Raw genomic sequence first — 15423 nt, 5'->3', positions numbered from 1 at the left:
AAGCATGTCGATTATAGGTCTCTGAATTATCAGGACTTACTTTACAGTTTATAATAAATTAATATAAAGAAACCTTAAGATAAGAGGAGTTTGACTCCTCCCCCACCTGCGAGTAACGAGTTGTCTTAAGGGCGATAAAACCAAAATATTAGAGGTTATTTTTGGCTCTGATTGCAGGTTGAAAAAGTCTCTATCAGCTGGAGGGTTGAATTAATTAAATAAATTGATAAATTTATGTTAGCCTGATCAACTAACAAAAATCATTTTATAGTTACCAACCTCCCACATAAGCTGATAGAGGCGCAATTAATCCAGATAATCCAAAGAATTGCTGAGAGGATTGGCCTTCCTACAGACTTCACTCTAGTATCTTAACCAAAAGATAACGAGTTTAAAAGAAGTGGACTACTCTGGGGATACTATTCGTGCAAGTCATTTCACCTTTAAAATAAAAGATACGATTCTAATTAGGAGGTCCATAACCAGGGTCTAGTACGATAAAACTCGCCGACACCCCCACAGAACCCTGATAGATGCACTGTCTCATAAGTTCTAACGGAACCGGTAAATGGGACGTGCACGCGACATGGCGCCTGCAACGTGGGGCTGCTGAGCGAAGGTTCAAATATTAGATACCAGGCTATCCGACGTAGAACTGTCTTTTAGGCTGATAAAAGCTTACGCGCTATGGACCTGATACGCTTATAACCTTGGAGTGAAAACCGCACCAATTTCTCGAAAAGGAAAGAAATTTGGGAGAACGGACGATTAACTCAAAGAGGTATAAAGAAATCACGGCTTTCCGACGTAAGAAAAGCCAAGGATAAAAGCTAGGCAAAAAATAAAAAGGAATAAAGAGTAAGAGTAAAGAATAAGACGTGAAAATGAATAAAAATAAAATAAATTAAAAAAAAGAGAAACTTTCAACCAGCCATGGCAGATAGATCTTTAACGGTAAAACCGGAAAATATTTTCCTTAATGTGAGATTTGTCACCGGAGAAATAGCGACATTTCAAGGTGAACCACAAAGCGTTTTAGCAATAGCCTGTAACCGAAGCTTTCAGAACGAGGCCGGCACAGCTCAAGCCGCAGCGGAGCGCTGTCCAAATGCTGAAACTCAAGTAAAGAATAATCATGTATTTCCGTTAGTGGGTGATTTAGTGATTCTAGCAGAACAACAAAATGATCCTGTTTTTAATCAGATAGCGTGGTGTTGTTGGGAGAATCCAGCGAAACTCCCCACGGGCGAGCAATATGAGATCCTTCTGGGATTGCTCGAGCAAATACCAACTGGACCGGAACCTTTAGTTCTCACTCCATTTGGAGTCGGGCAGTACCGATGTGATCAGGGAGCGATGTACTCTGCTATGGCAGAGTTCGTGGTTCAACAGGCTAATGGTAGAACAATTTACTTCTTATCTAGAAGCAAAAATGAGGCAATTCAAATGAGACAGGCGTTATGTAACCGACTGGGGATCACGGAGCTCCAAGCGGAAATGTACCGAAGGAGAGCTGCGGTCGAAATGTCATCCTCATGGGATGAAGTCCCATCGGTTCCGACCGCGCCCCCTTTGTATCCAGCGCTCCGCGGGGAATTCCCTGTGAGCCCCGGTTCCGAGAGCGGATTTCCTGCACCCCCACCGAACCCGCCTGACGCGGTTCGGCCGGCGCAGTGGAACCCGTTTCTACATGTACAAACCCCTTCTCAGGTGCCCATGAGAGGAGCGGGGAGATCGCCCACTGAACAGCATGTTGCTGCGTGGGAGAAAGACGAGACCCAGAGACGGTCAGGGGCTGAAGGGACTCTAAACCCAATTCCTTTCCCCCCGTTAGAACCGCATAGTCCCGCAGCTCCTCTGAATCATGTTATGATAGGTCAAGAGCCGGTGATAATTCTGTCAGGCGAGAAAATAGATGCGGAGATCCGAGAGGAAGATGCGTTGATCTTTCTGAAAGATCCACAAAGTTCTGCTGGTACCACGTCCTCTTTAAGTTCTCTGAGGAGACTCTTAGGGGCGGAAAGTAGAAGCACCATGATCCCGCTGGTAGATCTTAATTACGAAGCTGGAGAAATTACTACTCTCTTAGACAAGCAATTAGGGAATCTGGAAGGTCGTGTCAGCGCTATTTCCATAATTAACGTAGACCCTCATAATCCCGACATCTCTTTTCACCAAGCTTGGGAGCGGTTGGTGTCAGAAGCCTTGGATTTAGGAGCGCGACGGCTAGTGTTTAAGCTTAATAACAAACCCCAGGTGTGTCGGATAACTGAAGCATATGGTGCAGGTTTGGTGGTTTATTCCGAAGCCTCCAGCAGGCTCGGAGACATTCCGGTCGTAATTTTAGTGGATAAATCAACCTTGCCGCGAGTAGAGAAGAAAGTCAAATATTGGTTTGAGGCCAGAGACAGGAGCAGCGAGAGTGAGGCTGAATCGGAGGAAGAACGGGGTTCCCAATTGGTGGTGCATGGCACACCCAAAGGGACGCTCAGGTCAGAATGCGGATCCCAACAAAAATGCAGCACTCGGATCCCTGGAGGCAAAACACCTGAAAAAGTGAGTTGGTTATCCCCAGTTACAGCCCATGAGCAAGGTGAGAACAGAGAAAATGTAGAACAGCAACCCCAGAGAGCAGAAAAAGGAAATGAGACAAATCCTATAGTTTATGGCATTCGAGGACTAAATAAAAATAGCCGTCCAGTACAGATGAAATATTATAACCCTCAGGCACCTCCTAACGTAGGCCCAGTGAGACCAGTTCCAGAACCAGGACGAGGCCAGTTTGCAATTAATACAGGGGGAGACCAGAATTATGCAGGAGAAGAAGCAGAAAATCCTTTTCCAGACTGGTACCCTGTGGATGGCCTCACGGCTACAGCAATTCAAGCAGCGAAAAGTAGGGAGGAAGTCATGTTGCAATCAGGATGGGGGCAGCCCTTTAAACATGCCTTTTTGGGCCAAGGATATGATTTTTATCGAGGTGGATGTATGGCTAGAGATTCGGCAGTGAAAACTCACTGCTACTCGCCGTGCAGCCCCTCCCAACCTTTGGATGCAAACCGAAGCACTCCGCAGGGAGGACAATTTAATTCAATGCCTAGGGAAAGAGTCCTAGAACAGGAATATTCTCCATATTGGCAAACCGCTCAGGAACAGTCAAAAGTAAGCTTAGGACATTTTGATCATACCATCCTGCCACAGAGAGCACCGGGTGAGACAGACACTGGTTATGTGCAGCGGCTTCAGGATCGAGGTATGACGACTGAACAACTTTCAAGTCCAGAGATTTCTCAGGTCATAGCATTAAAGAACGATCTGCGTTTAACCCCAGGAGCCTCGCTGATGTCCTTGGCGGAGAGTTCTCCCAGAGGGATTGGTGAGGATTCTGGTGAACGACGGAGGAAAGCTTTAAGCGCTGAAATCAGTACGGGAAAAGTTACATTAGCTGGGTGCTTGGGAACAATCGCAGGGCTTTCTCAGGTTCAGCAGGAAAAAATTTTAGCTGATCTGCCAGGGGGGTTAATGATGGCTGCGATGTGGCCTAATCTCTCTCCTGCAGAAAAGATCCGACAAGTGCAGGCGTGGGATCGCACAAGGGAATTTAAACAGTCAAAAAACGAATTAGGACGGCAGGCTGGAAACAGATTGAAAGGTCAGATACCATCCCCTCTGCCCCCTCCACACCCACAACAAGGGAGCCAATCAGTGAGCTCTCAACCGAGGCAACTCCCACCCAGGACAGAACCGAATCAGAACCAGAGATCTCGGGGCCAATTGGACCCGAATGCAAGGCCGTTTTTCATGGGACCCCCCGGCTGCCCTGTGGCTCGACCCAGGAGAGCGAACCCGGAGGAATGGGCCCGGATGAACAAAGAACAGAAAGAGATGTTGATCCAATCAATCAAAGATTGGGACGCGAAATACAACAATCAGAGAAGCCGACCTCCACCACAACAAAAGTAGAAATAATTGAGGCGCTCTCATCTCATACACATTGGGATGGAGAGTGGCTTAAAGTAAAATACGAAAATACAAAATACATTTTAGATACCGGGGCATTAATATCAGTAAAGTGCGAAAATAATCCGATGGAACAAATAGGATAAAAGAATGTGATACTCGCAGATGGCTCTGTACGTAACATGGCAGTTCATAAAGACGAACAGGGAATTCTTTACATAAAAGGTGCAGAAAACTTAATTAGTTTAAAGGATTTAGTAAAGTTAACAAAAGACCCAGCACTGCATGTGAGTTTTTTAGGTGAATTAGATGTGAACAATCTCATTGATGAGCAAATTCAGAAAACTAGTCTGGACCCACACAGACTCAGACAAATAATCCAAAAAGGTAATTGGGCTACACACAAAAAGGATTGTGGCAGAGTAAAAGAACAATGCATTATTAAAGGAGCGATGCCTGCCAGGGAGAAGCAGTATCCGATCAGAGACGGAAGAGATGAGATCAGGTGTACTCTCGCTGAGCTTAAAGAAAAAGGGATAATCGAAGAGAAAGATACATTATCCACCTGTCTTCCCATTCAAGCTGTTCCTAAACCTGATGGCACCTACAGACTGGTACACAATTTGAAAGTATTAAATAGGCTGACTCCGCATGACGTGCGTAAAACTTTTGACCCGTACATGCAGCTCCGAACCATGCCTATTAAAAAATATAAAACATGCATTGATTTGGCTAACGGTTTTTGGTCTGTCCCTCTAGCGCAAGAAAGTCGAGCAAAAACTGGATTTACGTTTGAAGGAAAGCATTTTCAATGGTGCGTTCTACCTCAGGGATTTGTAAACGTGCCAAATTTATTTCAAGGAATCGTACAGTCATATCTGGAAGATTTACCTGTTGTTCAATATATTGATGACTTATTTTTCACGCATGATTGTGAAAGCGAACACCTGAAAACTTTGGATGAGGTGGTGACCAGACTGACATGTGCAGGATTCAAACTCAACTTGAAGAAAAGTCAGCTAGGACGCACAAAAGTTACGTTCCTAGGTTTCGAAGTGTCAGATTCAGTGTCGGTACCTTCCACCTATCTGCAGAACATAACACCCCCGCATGACTTACTCACGCTGGAAGGTGTTATCGGACAGCTTCAGTACATTTCCAGCAACGTCCGTGATTTTCGAAGCATCATTGATCCCATAATGTCACTTAAAAAAGGTTTCAGAACCAAAGTGGGTCAGAAACTGGTGACGCACAACCGCAAACTGAGCTCACAGGAACTTGAGACTTATCAAGCAGTGATGGTTAAAATAGGTGCTAATCTAGTGAATCTTTCAAATAGAGAGCATCATGAACCGTTAGCTGTAAGAGTGATTGTAGGACAGGATTTCACAGAGTGTTTATTTCAGAACTATGACAGCAAGAGTCTGATAACATGTAAAGGCTATAAACTCGCACCAACTGAGAGCCGTTACACGCCCAGCGAAAAGGTGCTGACAACCCTGATGAAACATAAAGATATGATGTTCGCTCTGGCCGGATCGCAAAAAATCATAATTCAATCTACTGATTATATGATTAAAGAACTTCGGAAAGATCTCCTCCCACAGGCGAGGGCCGTTTTACCCAGATGGGCAAAGTGGGAGATGTTATTGGCAAACCCGCAGATCCACGTGGAGGGAGAAACAAAACTTAAGCCTGACAGGAAAGAGGTCGTTAAAGCCATAAAACCAGAGGCAGTTTACTACACTGATGGATCTAAGAAAACAGCAGATGCAGACTTCTGTAAGTGGGGGTTTGTAAGACGGTTAGGGAACAGGAAATACCAACAGGCTGGACAGGCAATTGGGTCTGCTCAGACTGCTGAACTAACAGCTGTTGTCATGGCGCTTGCTGACGCGTGTAAGCTGAAACTCAGATCAGTAAGATTGGTCACAGACTCTAAATATGTGACAGATGGACTAGATGGCCATCTGTCATTTTGGGAAGCTAAAGATTTTCAGAAAACTGATGGAGAAAGATTGGAACACGCTGACTTGTGGACTTTAGTATCGTGTTATAAGAAAAAATTACAGATTCAGGTGACACATGTAAATAGCCATACAAATGGAAAAAGTGAGGATGAGATCGGTAACACAGAAGTGGATGACTTAGTACAAGCTCGAGCTTTGTTTCTACCCACAGTGTTTTTACAGAACAGGAGCGCTGCAGCTGATGAAGAGCTGGTGACATTTGCGCATAAAAATTATGGACATGTGGGAGCGCTGCGTTTGCGTGAGATTTTCAAAAAAGAAAAGATTTCTGTACCAAAGCTAAAAGAACTAACAGCACGAGTAAAAGCGACATGTGAGCCGTGTAAATTAAAAGGAGGGGCTCAACCCGTGATTTATGGCCATTTGCCCATCATGTGTGATGTGCCAGGAGTGCATTTTAGCACAGATGTTGGTGAATGTGCCTCTAGAGGAGTGAACGGATATAAGTTCTTTTTGGTAATCAAAGATAATGGACAGGTGATCAGAGCAAGATAATACCGCTGAAACGTGTCACAGGAAATACGGTCAGCATGGCCTTATCTCTGCATCTGCCCCTCACGTGTGAGTCACTCCGTTCAGATGGAGGACCTGAATTTAAGAATGACAAAGTTTCTTGTCTGCTTGAATCAAGGGGGATAAGACACATTTTTTCTATCCCATACGAGTCCCACACTAACGGAATAGCAGAAAGAGCAGTTAGGACGATAAAAAATCACATCCTAACTAACCTGAGCTCCCGATGGGATACACCGGAGGGAGTTTCAGAACTAAATGTGATCCTTAATAGGACGAAGCTGAAAAGAGCTGAGAAAAAAACTAACCCAGAACACGTCTCTGTGTTACAGAAAGGTGAAAGAATTTGGGTCAAAAGAGGACCGGTTCGAAAAGGAGATTGCATTAAGCATAACGTAAGTGGACCCTTTATAATACAGGACGTAACTGGGAACGTGGTTTAAAACTGACACTGGTTTGCGCGTTCACCCTCATCAAGTTATAAAATAACTCTAAAAAAAAAAAATTTATTAGTTTAAAAAATAATAATAATTAATTAATTACTTGATTGAAGGTCATGGCTGGGCCAAAATCTAGCGAAGAAATGACTTGTAAGATCCTAGGTGATCCGGGCCTAATTTTGGTGACACCGGGGGGGGGGGGGGGGGGTTATTAAAGATTGTAAAGTGGCTATGTTTCCGGGCTTCATAGAATCTGCAAATGTGTATCGTTAGGCGCAATGGAGAGGCTGGAAGCCGGGAACATGCGTGGCATGTGGATCTCTGTGCACCCTAATTAAATGGTCGGGGCTCCGGGAGCAAAAGCCCACTCACCTGGAGAGAGGAACGGACTTGCATACAGGTGCAGTGGAGCTGTCAGCCCCCATTAAAATATGTTTTTGCTGAACCTGCTTGAGGAATAATCCAGGCATCATCTCCTGGCAGGTCTGTGAATGCACCCACAGAGGTGAAATCAAAGATGGGTGCTGTTTCATGAAGAATGGTGTTTTGACTACCTGCTTGCCGACAAGCCAGCCCAGTATGTTTTTTGTAGGAGAGCTGCTCAGAAATCCTAGCCTGGTGAAGCCAGTTAGAGATTTATGGGTAGAAGCTTATCCATTTGTGGTCAAGCTCAAGACTAGAGAAAAAGACTGGAAGAGCTTCAAGCTCGATCCAGATTTGAGTCTATTAAGAGCTTGATATTAGGACAGCAATTTGGTACGCTGGCTGATGCATGGGAAACAGGTACACAGATTGGGGTAACTCAAGAATATAAAGATGACAGATGGGGAACTTATCTGTCAGGGACTCTTGACTGGCATACAGGATTGTCTGTTCAAGAGCCTCCAGGGATGTGTAAGCGTGTTACATCATGCCTTGTTGAGCTGAAGAGTCTTGGACCGGGGCAGAGCGTAAGTTCATGCCTTATCAGTTAACTTTGATAGAGGTAATAGACCTGTCGGGTCGCATTTGCAGTTCGGCTGTTAACATAGTGACCACCCGGAGAGGGGAGGCATATTGGCCTAAGATTTATGGGACTGCTCACACTAAAATGTCTCGTAGAAGGCTGGTCTCCAATCTGACTCTAACTAATTAGAGCAGGGTGCTTTCATTTCCTGCTGATTTTTATGCTTCTGTTTTTGCAGATGTTCTCTCCTCAGAAGCATAAGAGGGAAAGCAGCAGAAAACGAAAAGTGGTCAGGTATGCAACTCCGGCTGGAGTTGACCCCAAAGTTAAAAAGAAAAATGTAAATATTCCAAAAGGAAAGAATTGGATAATAAAATGGATTAAATGGGCCTTTTTTATCCTTTTCGAATTTAGCCTCATAGGATTAAGTATAGCGATTGCATATGGGGTACATGTATATCTCCGAACGTATCATGTGTCCTCGGTGACATATAACATAACTCACGGAGGACCGCAACAATTAGTAGGGAATTGGAATGTATCCAAAATTAAGCTGTTATGGCCCAAAGAAGATTTTAATGAGAATATAACCACCTGCATGATAGCAACACAGATTGGATTCAAGATTTGTAGTGTAACAGGGAACAAAACTGGTTGCCTGCGCTTGCCCTGTGGAGAAAATGGATTAGACCGGATCATGGCTACACCCTCCGTGACATTTTCTGCAGCAGAGCAGGAGGAGAGTGTTACGGACCCTGAGTTCTCCAGCACTCGGCTTCTACTCCGCACCCTTATTCCTGCACCATTTTCAGGACCATGGAGAGCGCCCAGCTCCCTGGCTTCACTCTATGCAGCTGACTCCCATCAGGAATCACCCAGCTGGAGCAGATAAAGATCAGCGCTGCTCAGAGAGAGAGAGAGAGAGAGAGAGAGAGAGAGAGAGAGAGAGAGAGAGGATTGAGGCTGACAGAGAGAGGACTGGAGAGAGGATTGGAGTGAAAGATTGCTTGTGTTGGAAAACTTGTGGACGGTTGCCCCTGGCTGGTTTAATTTCCACCCGCATAAGAAAACCGGTTGAGCTCCGGTTTTCTTTGCTCTTAACAGAGTTGACTGTTGCGTGGGTGAGTTGGTTCACCAGTGGACCTTTTGGTAAGGCCTCCGGGCAAGCTCCGTTGTTCCTGGTTTATTTTCAGAACCAGTGAGTTTCCGTTCCCAATTTTATTTGCTCCTGTAGTTACTTTAAGCCCTCAGCATTTGTTCCTGCAGCATAAATTAAACTCATATTTTCATTAAACAGGTTTTTTCTCCCTTAGGGACACCTTTGGTTAATAAAAGGACTTTCTTTTGATTGTGACATGGTGTCAGATTGTTTCTTTTCTTTTCTCACGTTCCTGTGTTAGGCCTCCCTGAACCTAGACCAGGGTGAGGTCGTAACATATTGGGGGCTCGTCCGGGATCTTATTTTGTTATTAATTTATGTGTTACGTTAACGTGATTGGTGGTGTGATTTGAGTACCCGTGTTTTTGTTGCTGATTTTTGTGCTAACGTGAGCATGTTTAATTTAAAGGAGTTTCTGGCTGCCCCTTCTCGGGACCAGGTCGAAAGCTTCAAAAGGACCGAACTGGCAGAGTTGGCTGTACACCTCGGTCTCCAAGGCACCCAGAACCTGCTGAAAAAGGACTTAAAGGATTCTGTGATGGCCGCGTTGGAAAAGGAAGGTTTGTTACAACCTCCTTTCAGTGACTCTTCTGATTTGCCCCTGAAACAGGACATGGAGGATGGACAGACTGTGAAAGCTGTTACTTCCGTTCCTGTGGGTGCTGCACCCGAGCGCCCTTCTGTCCCAGATGAACAGGACGCTCTTTCGCGGCAGACGCCGCTCACAGGAGAGAGTTTATCCCCCACTTCCTCTGCTGCTGGTATGGAGAATGCACGTCTTCGTCTCAGGCTGGCCCGCATGAAATATGAGGCTGAGGAAAAGTCCCGATTGCAGCAAATCGAACTGGAGATCCGCCGCTGTGAGATCGAGGCTGAAACAAAGTTAAAACTGAAACGTATGGAGTTGGAATACCAAGCAAGAGGAGGTGCTTCTTCTACTACAGACTATGAGCACGAGAGGTCCATGGACAAACAGAGAAACAAGTGTGACATCAGCAAGTGCCTTGTTCTGGTGCCGACTTTCCGGGAGAGCGAGGTTGACAGCTACTTCGCTACATTCGAGCGTCTGGCTGCTGCTTTAGACTGGCCCCAAGAGGTGTGGTCCACTATGCTGCAGTGTAAGTTAACCGGAAAGGCTCAAGAGGTAATTGCTTCTTTTTCTTTATCTGACAGCATGGATTATAATAAAGTAAAAGCTGCTGTTCTTGTTGCTTATGAGTTGGTTCCTGAAGCCTACCGTCAGAAGTTCCGGTCACAGCATGTAAAACTCTCCACGCAAACTTATGTTGAGTTCTCTAGAGAAAAAGCTCTGATGTTTGAGAAATGGATCCTTGCCTCAAAGGTTGAAACCCTACAGGATCTTAAAGAGTTAATTCTCCTGGAGGAATTTAAGAAGTGTTTGCCAGAGAGGTTGGCATTATATTTAAATGAAAGACAAGTCTCTTCTCTCTCCTCAGCCGCCCTACTGGCGGATGAGTTTGTGTTGACGCACCGTGTTGGTGGTGTTCATCAGGGTGAATCTGCTCGCCCGGTGTCAGTAACACCTTTTAGAAACTCTCCTTCTCCTCCTCGTCCTCAGCAACCTCGCTGTTATTATTGCCACCTGGTGGGGCATGTCGCGAGAGATTGTGTAATCCTCAAGCGGAGGAATAAAAAAAGAGGGTCTGCTGCGCAGCCCGTGGGTTTTGTCTCCAAGTCGGGAGAAAATAACCGTGGTTTTGGTCCTTTCATGTCAGGAGGACAAGTGTCTCTCACAGAAAGCTGTGAAAAGCTGACCCCTGTTAAGATTTTAAGAGACACTGGGGCTTCTCAGACGTTAATTTCACAGAAAGTGTTGCCATTTGATGACTTGAGCTCTACCGGCTCTTCCGTGTTGTTGGCTGGAGTAAATGCTGTGCCTGTTTCTCGCCCGCTTCACAGGATTTACTTAAGGAGTGGACTTTTTACTGGGTCGTGTGAAGTAGCAGTCTGCCCTTCCTTGCCTGTGGAAGGTGTAGCTCTTCTTTTAGGGAACGACTTGGCTGGAGGTGCGGTCATTCCTCCCCCAGTGGTGAAAGAGAACATCGCACCCGGAGAGTGTGAGGAGACTCCCGCAGGAGTGCTCCCCACTTGTGTGTGTACCCGATCTCAAGCTAAGAGAGCGCATGAGATTTTGGATCTCTCCAGTTTGTTTGACGATTCGCAGAGTGATGTTCTTAATCCCGCTGAAACAACTTCTTCCACTCATCTGGTCACAAATGAAGTGTCGTCCAACATGTTTCTGCTAAGTCCGGCTTCTTTGGAGGCGGAACAACGGTCTGATAAATCTCTGACCGACTGCTTTGAGCATGTGGGAAAGACAATGAATGGAACTACTGGTTGTGTTATTAAGAATGATGTGTTGCTGAGAACTTGGTGTAAACCAGTAGCTAAAAACATCCCTGACCGTCGCAGGAAAAATTGTGTTTGTAATGTTAACATGTTAGAAAGATATCTGTCTCCTCAGACTACTGCACAACCACCCGGTGAGGCCGCGGTGTGCGCAGCCGCTGCCATCACTCCAGTTCTGGATGAGGTTACCCAAACCCATCTAGTGGCGCCAGAACTTCCTTTGTGCAGCATTTATCTGGATAACATAGTTACTCACACTTCCTCCTGGGATGACCTGTTGGCTTTGGAAAATCCTTTTACTCATCTGGAACCGACCAGCTTCACCACGAACCTCACAACTCATTGTTTTTATAAGAAAGTTGCTGCTGTAGTAGCTACACTAACATTTTTACTGTCTACAAAGGTCCCGTTTGTATTGGATGTTGGTGCTCAAGCGTCCTGTGATGGCTGCAAACACTTGAAGCCGCCACCGGAAAGGAACCGAGAACGTCATCGCTGATTGTTTATCACGATCCTTCAGCACCCAAGATCCGTGTTCAGACGGCTGAGATCCCCTGGCTAGTGTGGAGAGATTATTTCCTCTTTAGGGGATAATCTATTTGTTATTTTGTTAGTGTTGTGGCCCATGGGTTAGTGTTGGTGATTCATTTCACCTTCTCGGGAGCACTCCAGAAAGAGAACCTCTCTTTGCTGGTTATGTTTTTTTTGTGTCTTTTGCACCGTGCTTAATCTGCCCGCCCAAATCCACATGAAAAGCTAGGCTTATTTTTAGTTAGTTTTTGGTTAGGCAGATGGCGGGGACTCGGTCTCTGTGTGGGCGTTTGGTGTTTCTGGTAGAGAAAAAAAAAAAGGGAGACACATTATGAGAAAAATGGTGTTTTTATTCTGTTTTCACTTCCACCATTTTTCTTTCCTTTAGGTATGGGGGTGTTACGGACCCTGAGTTCTCCAGCACTCGGCTTCTACTCCACACCCTTATTCCTGCACCATTTTCAGGACCATGGAGAGCGCCCAGCTCCCTGGCTTCACTCTATGCAGCTGACTCCCATCAGGAATCACCCAGCTGGAGCAGATAAAGATCAGCGCTGCTCAGAGAGAGAGAGAGAGAGAGAGAGAGAGGATTGAGGCTGACAGAGAGAGGACTGGAGAGAGGATTGGAGTGAAAGATTGCTTGTGTTGGAAAACTTGTGGACGGTTGCCCCTGGCTGGTTTAATTTCCACCCGCATAAGAAAACCGGTTGAGCTCCGGTTTTCTTTGCTCTTAACAGAGTTGACTGTTGCGTGGGTGAGTTGGTTCACCAGTGGACCTTTTGGTAAGGCCTCCGGGCAAGCTCCGTTGTTCCTGGTTTATTTTCAGAACCAGTGAGTTTCCGTTCCCATTGTTATTTGCTCCTGTAGTTACTTTAAGCCCTCAGCATTTGTTCCTGCAGCATAAATTAAACTCATATTTTCATTAAACAGGTTTTTTCTCCCTTAGGGACACCTTTGGTTAATAAAAGGACTTTCTTTTGATTGTGACATGGTGTCAGATTGTTTCTTTTCTTTTCTCACGTTCCTGTGTTAGGCCTCCCTGAACCTAGACCAGGGTGAGGTCGTAACAGAGAGAAATGACACGGAGTGTGATGAGACCGGCCCATGGGCAGAGTATATGGCAGTCTTAATGGATCAGACAGGATCCACAGAGCTTGATCGATCTTGTCAGATAATATTAAGAAAAAAGAAAATCTTAAATCAAACTTCAGGTGAAGTAGAGTTGTGGGTTTACAAATATTGTCTTAGAAGTGATTTAGAATGGGGACACAACTTCACCACTTTTAAAGTAATAAAAATAGAAAGATGGTGGCCTCGTAGAATCGAATTTGGGTGTTTTCAAACCAAAGACAGTAGTCTAAGTTCCTGGCAAACAGGAAATATTACACATTGATATCAAAGATTATCGAAGGGGAGGGAAAGAAGAGACGTTTGTCCGACACCCCCTCCTAACACAACACTAAAATATGATTCCTTGTCCATGATAGAAGAGAGTCACATGTGGCAGAAAGTAAAAGATAATGTGATTAAATGGTTATCAAAAGTGCCCCCTGCAGTGTCTGATCCCCTGGCTGAGGCAGAGGAAGGTGAAGAGACCGTTCCTCTCTTTCTGGAGCCCGGAGGGCGGGGTAAGAGATCTACTTCAGAATTAGCTCGACTCTTACGTAAAGGTCATAGTGAATATGCAAACTACACAGGATATCAGAATTATATACTCCCCATTAATAGTAGATATTTTAATTGGACATTTTTTAGCCTCCATAATGAGGTAGGCCTTCAGCCACAAGGCTGGGAGCTGCATAAGATAAAACACACTCTTTATACAGAATGGGTTTACGAAGTTCCCAATTTTAAACACCCGAATGTAGTGCAATGGATGAAAACGAATCAATCTGATCCCACTAATTTAGATACAGGGTTTCATGCATGGAATGAGGAAACTAGACTCTTTTTAACCAAGAAAGCGAATAACAGCGCTTTATGGCAGGGAGGCGAGCCACTTAGAGTAAGGATCGCAGGAGCATATTATCAAAAGTGTACAGCTACTCCTGATAGTATAATTGAGGCAGACTCCATATTCGAAGCAGTAAATGAAATGATTAGACCAACCCATAAGAAAGATTTTTATCACAGTCCCACATGGGCTAGAAATTACACCTTAATGCTTGAAGGATGTCAGGTGGAAGTCTGTAATAATACTAAGGGGTTAACTAGAAGGATGTGTATTTTTTGGTATTCACAACTATATGGATTAACAGTTGGAGGTCTGCGTCCAGACACATTAGGAGATCGAGAGTTTTTTAAACCTAGGCCTCCTTATCTAAACATAGCTACTTTAGGAACTGGAGAATTATGCTATAAAGTCTTACGTGGTTATATGCAAAGAAATATTCCAGAAGATTATAGATATTATAGAAAAGGAATGTACGAGACATATCCTATGACATACTGGTATGGAGAGGGATATAATAAGCAAAAATATGATTATTACCCCCAGGACACACGGATTGAAGCAGAAACCTTTGAAAGAAAATTAGTGGGAACTAAAACTCTTGTGATGGAACATGGTCAGCTTCGAGTTAAAACAAATTGGTTTTCTATTGATAAATCAAATACTTGGGAAGTAAATGATACGAAAACCGGAAATGGTCTTTTAGATCGTATAATAATTATGAATGATAAGGTTGGAGACTTAGTGCCCCCTGGATTCACAGCCCCAGGAACAACTAAGTGGGGAGCGTTTAGTCTGGTTAATTTTAATTACCTTAATGGATTAGGCATAGACCATCATGTGTGTTTTAATGAACCTAGATTAGGGAAAAATCCTCAACCTGAAAGATTCACAATTTACCCTGACACACCCAAAGAGTTTCCTAACTTCAGAAATTTCCCAAATTGGGACCTGAGAAGCGGTTTTTGCTCACCATTTCGAAGATCGTTGGATCAGCAAAAAGCCGACTGGTTTGATTATTTTGCGTATGGCATAAATGGCACATTACGTCATGTGAGTTTAATAGTTCGCGGTGTGGGGGAAATTGTGAGTGACAGTGTGGTGCAAGTTTCTAATAATGTAATTCAAGGAACTTCTGATTCAATGGAAACTTTAGTAAAAGGAGTGAGAGAGCACATAATTAGGCCAGTCTGGGATGCTCTCTTTTGGCCTCTCTGTGCACTCGGATTAATGTCTGGGGTGATTGTTTTATTAATCGGTATGATTTTGGCCTGTAAACACAACAAGTGGCAGTTGACAGGAAGAAGGCTGTTAGGAGATAGAAGACCTGACCTGGTGCATCTAGATAAGATGGGAAGAGAGGTGTCAGGACAGGGGGAGCATTAGCCCTCCCTCTTGTTGCTCCTGTTTAAGTATAAGCCTCTCTGCATGTACCAGCATGTCACTTGCTCCTTACCTGTCAGTGTAACTTGAAGTGGACACAAATGGCTAATCAAACTCACCCTGAATCTGAACTGCTTGAC

At 44.6% G+C, this 15423-nt stretch overlaps 1 protein-coding gene across 1 annotated transcript; it reads left to right on the top strand.

Moving 5' to 3' along the window:
• The first annotated feature begins 7148 nt into the window (after positions 1-7148).
• On the top strand, positions 7149-12282 carry LOC139071847 (uncharacterized). Its single transcript, XM_070555130.1, has 2 exons — positions 7149-9010; positions 9458-12282. Exons 1-2 carry the CDS (start codon positions 8738-8740, stop codon positions 11915-11917), a joined length of 2733 nt encoding a protein of 910 aa, XP_070411231.1. The 5' UTR covers positions 7149-8737; the 3' UTR covers positions 11918-12282.
• The last annotated feature ends 3141 nt before the right edge of the window (positions 12283-15423 follow it).

This window comes from Nothobranchius furzeri, chromosome 9 (genome assembly GCF_043380555.1).
Source record: "Nothobranchius furzeri strain GRZ-AD chromosome 9, NfurGRZ-RIMD1, whole genome shotgun sequence".
In the NCBI taxonomy this organism is placed as follows: Eukaryota; Metazoa; Chordata; class Actinopteri; order Cyprinodontiformes; family Nothobranchiidae; genus Nothobranchius; species Nothobranchius furzeri.
Note: the sequence above shows the minus strand (reverse complement) of the source record. Positions and strands in the feature narration are given on the sequence as shown.

Coding starts and splice junctions, on each gene's coding strand:
- LOC139071847 (XM_070555130.1), top strand. CDS start 8,738: ATGCAGCTGACTCCCATCAGGAATCACCCAGCTGGAGCAGATAAAGAT. Junction 9,011..9,457: donor CAGAGTTGACTGTTGCGTGG/GTGAGTTGGTTC, acceptor TTTAATTTAAAG/GAGTTTCTGGCTGCCCCTTC.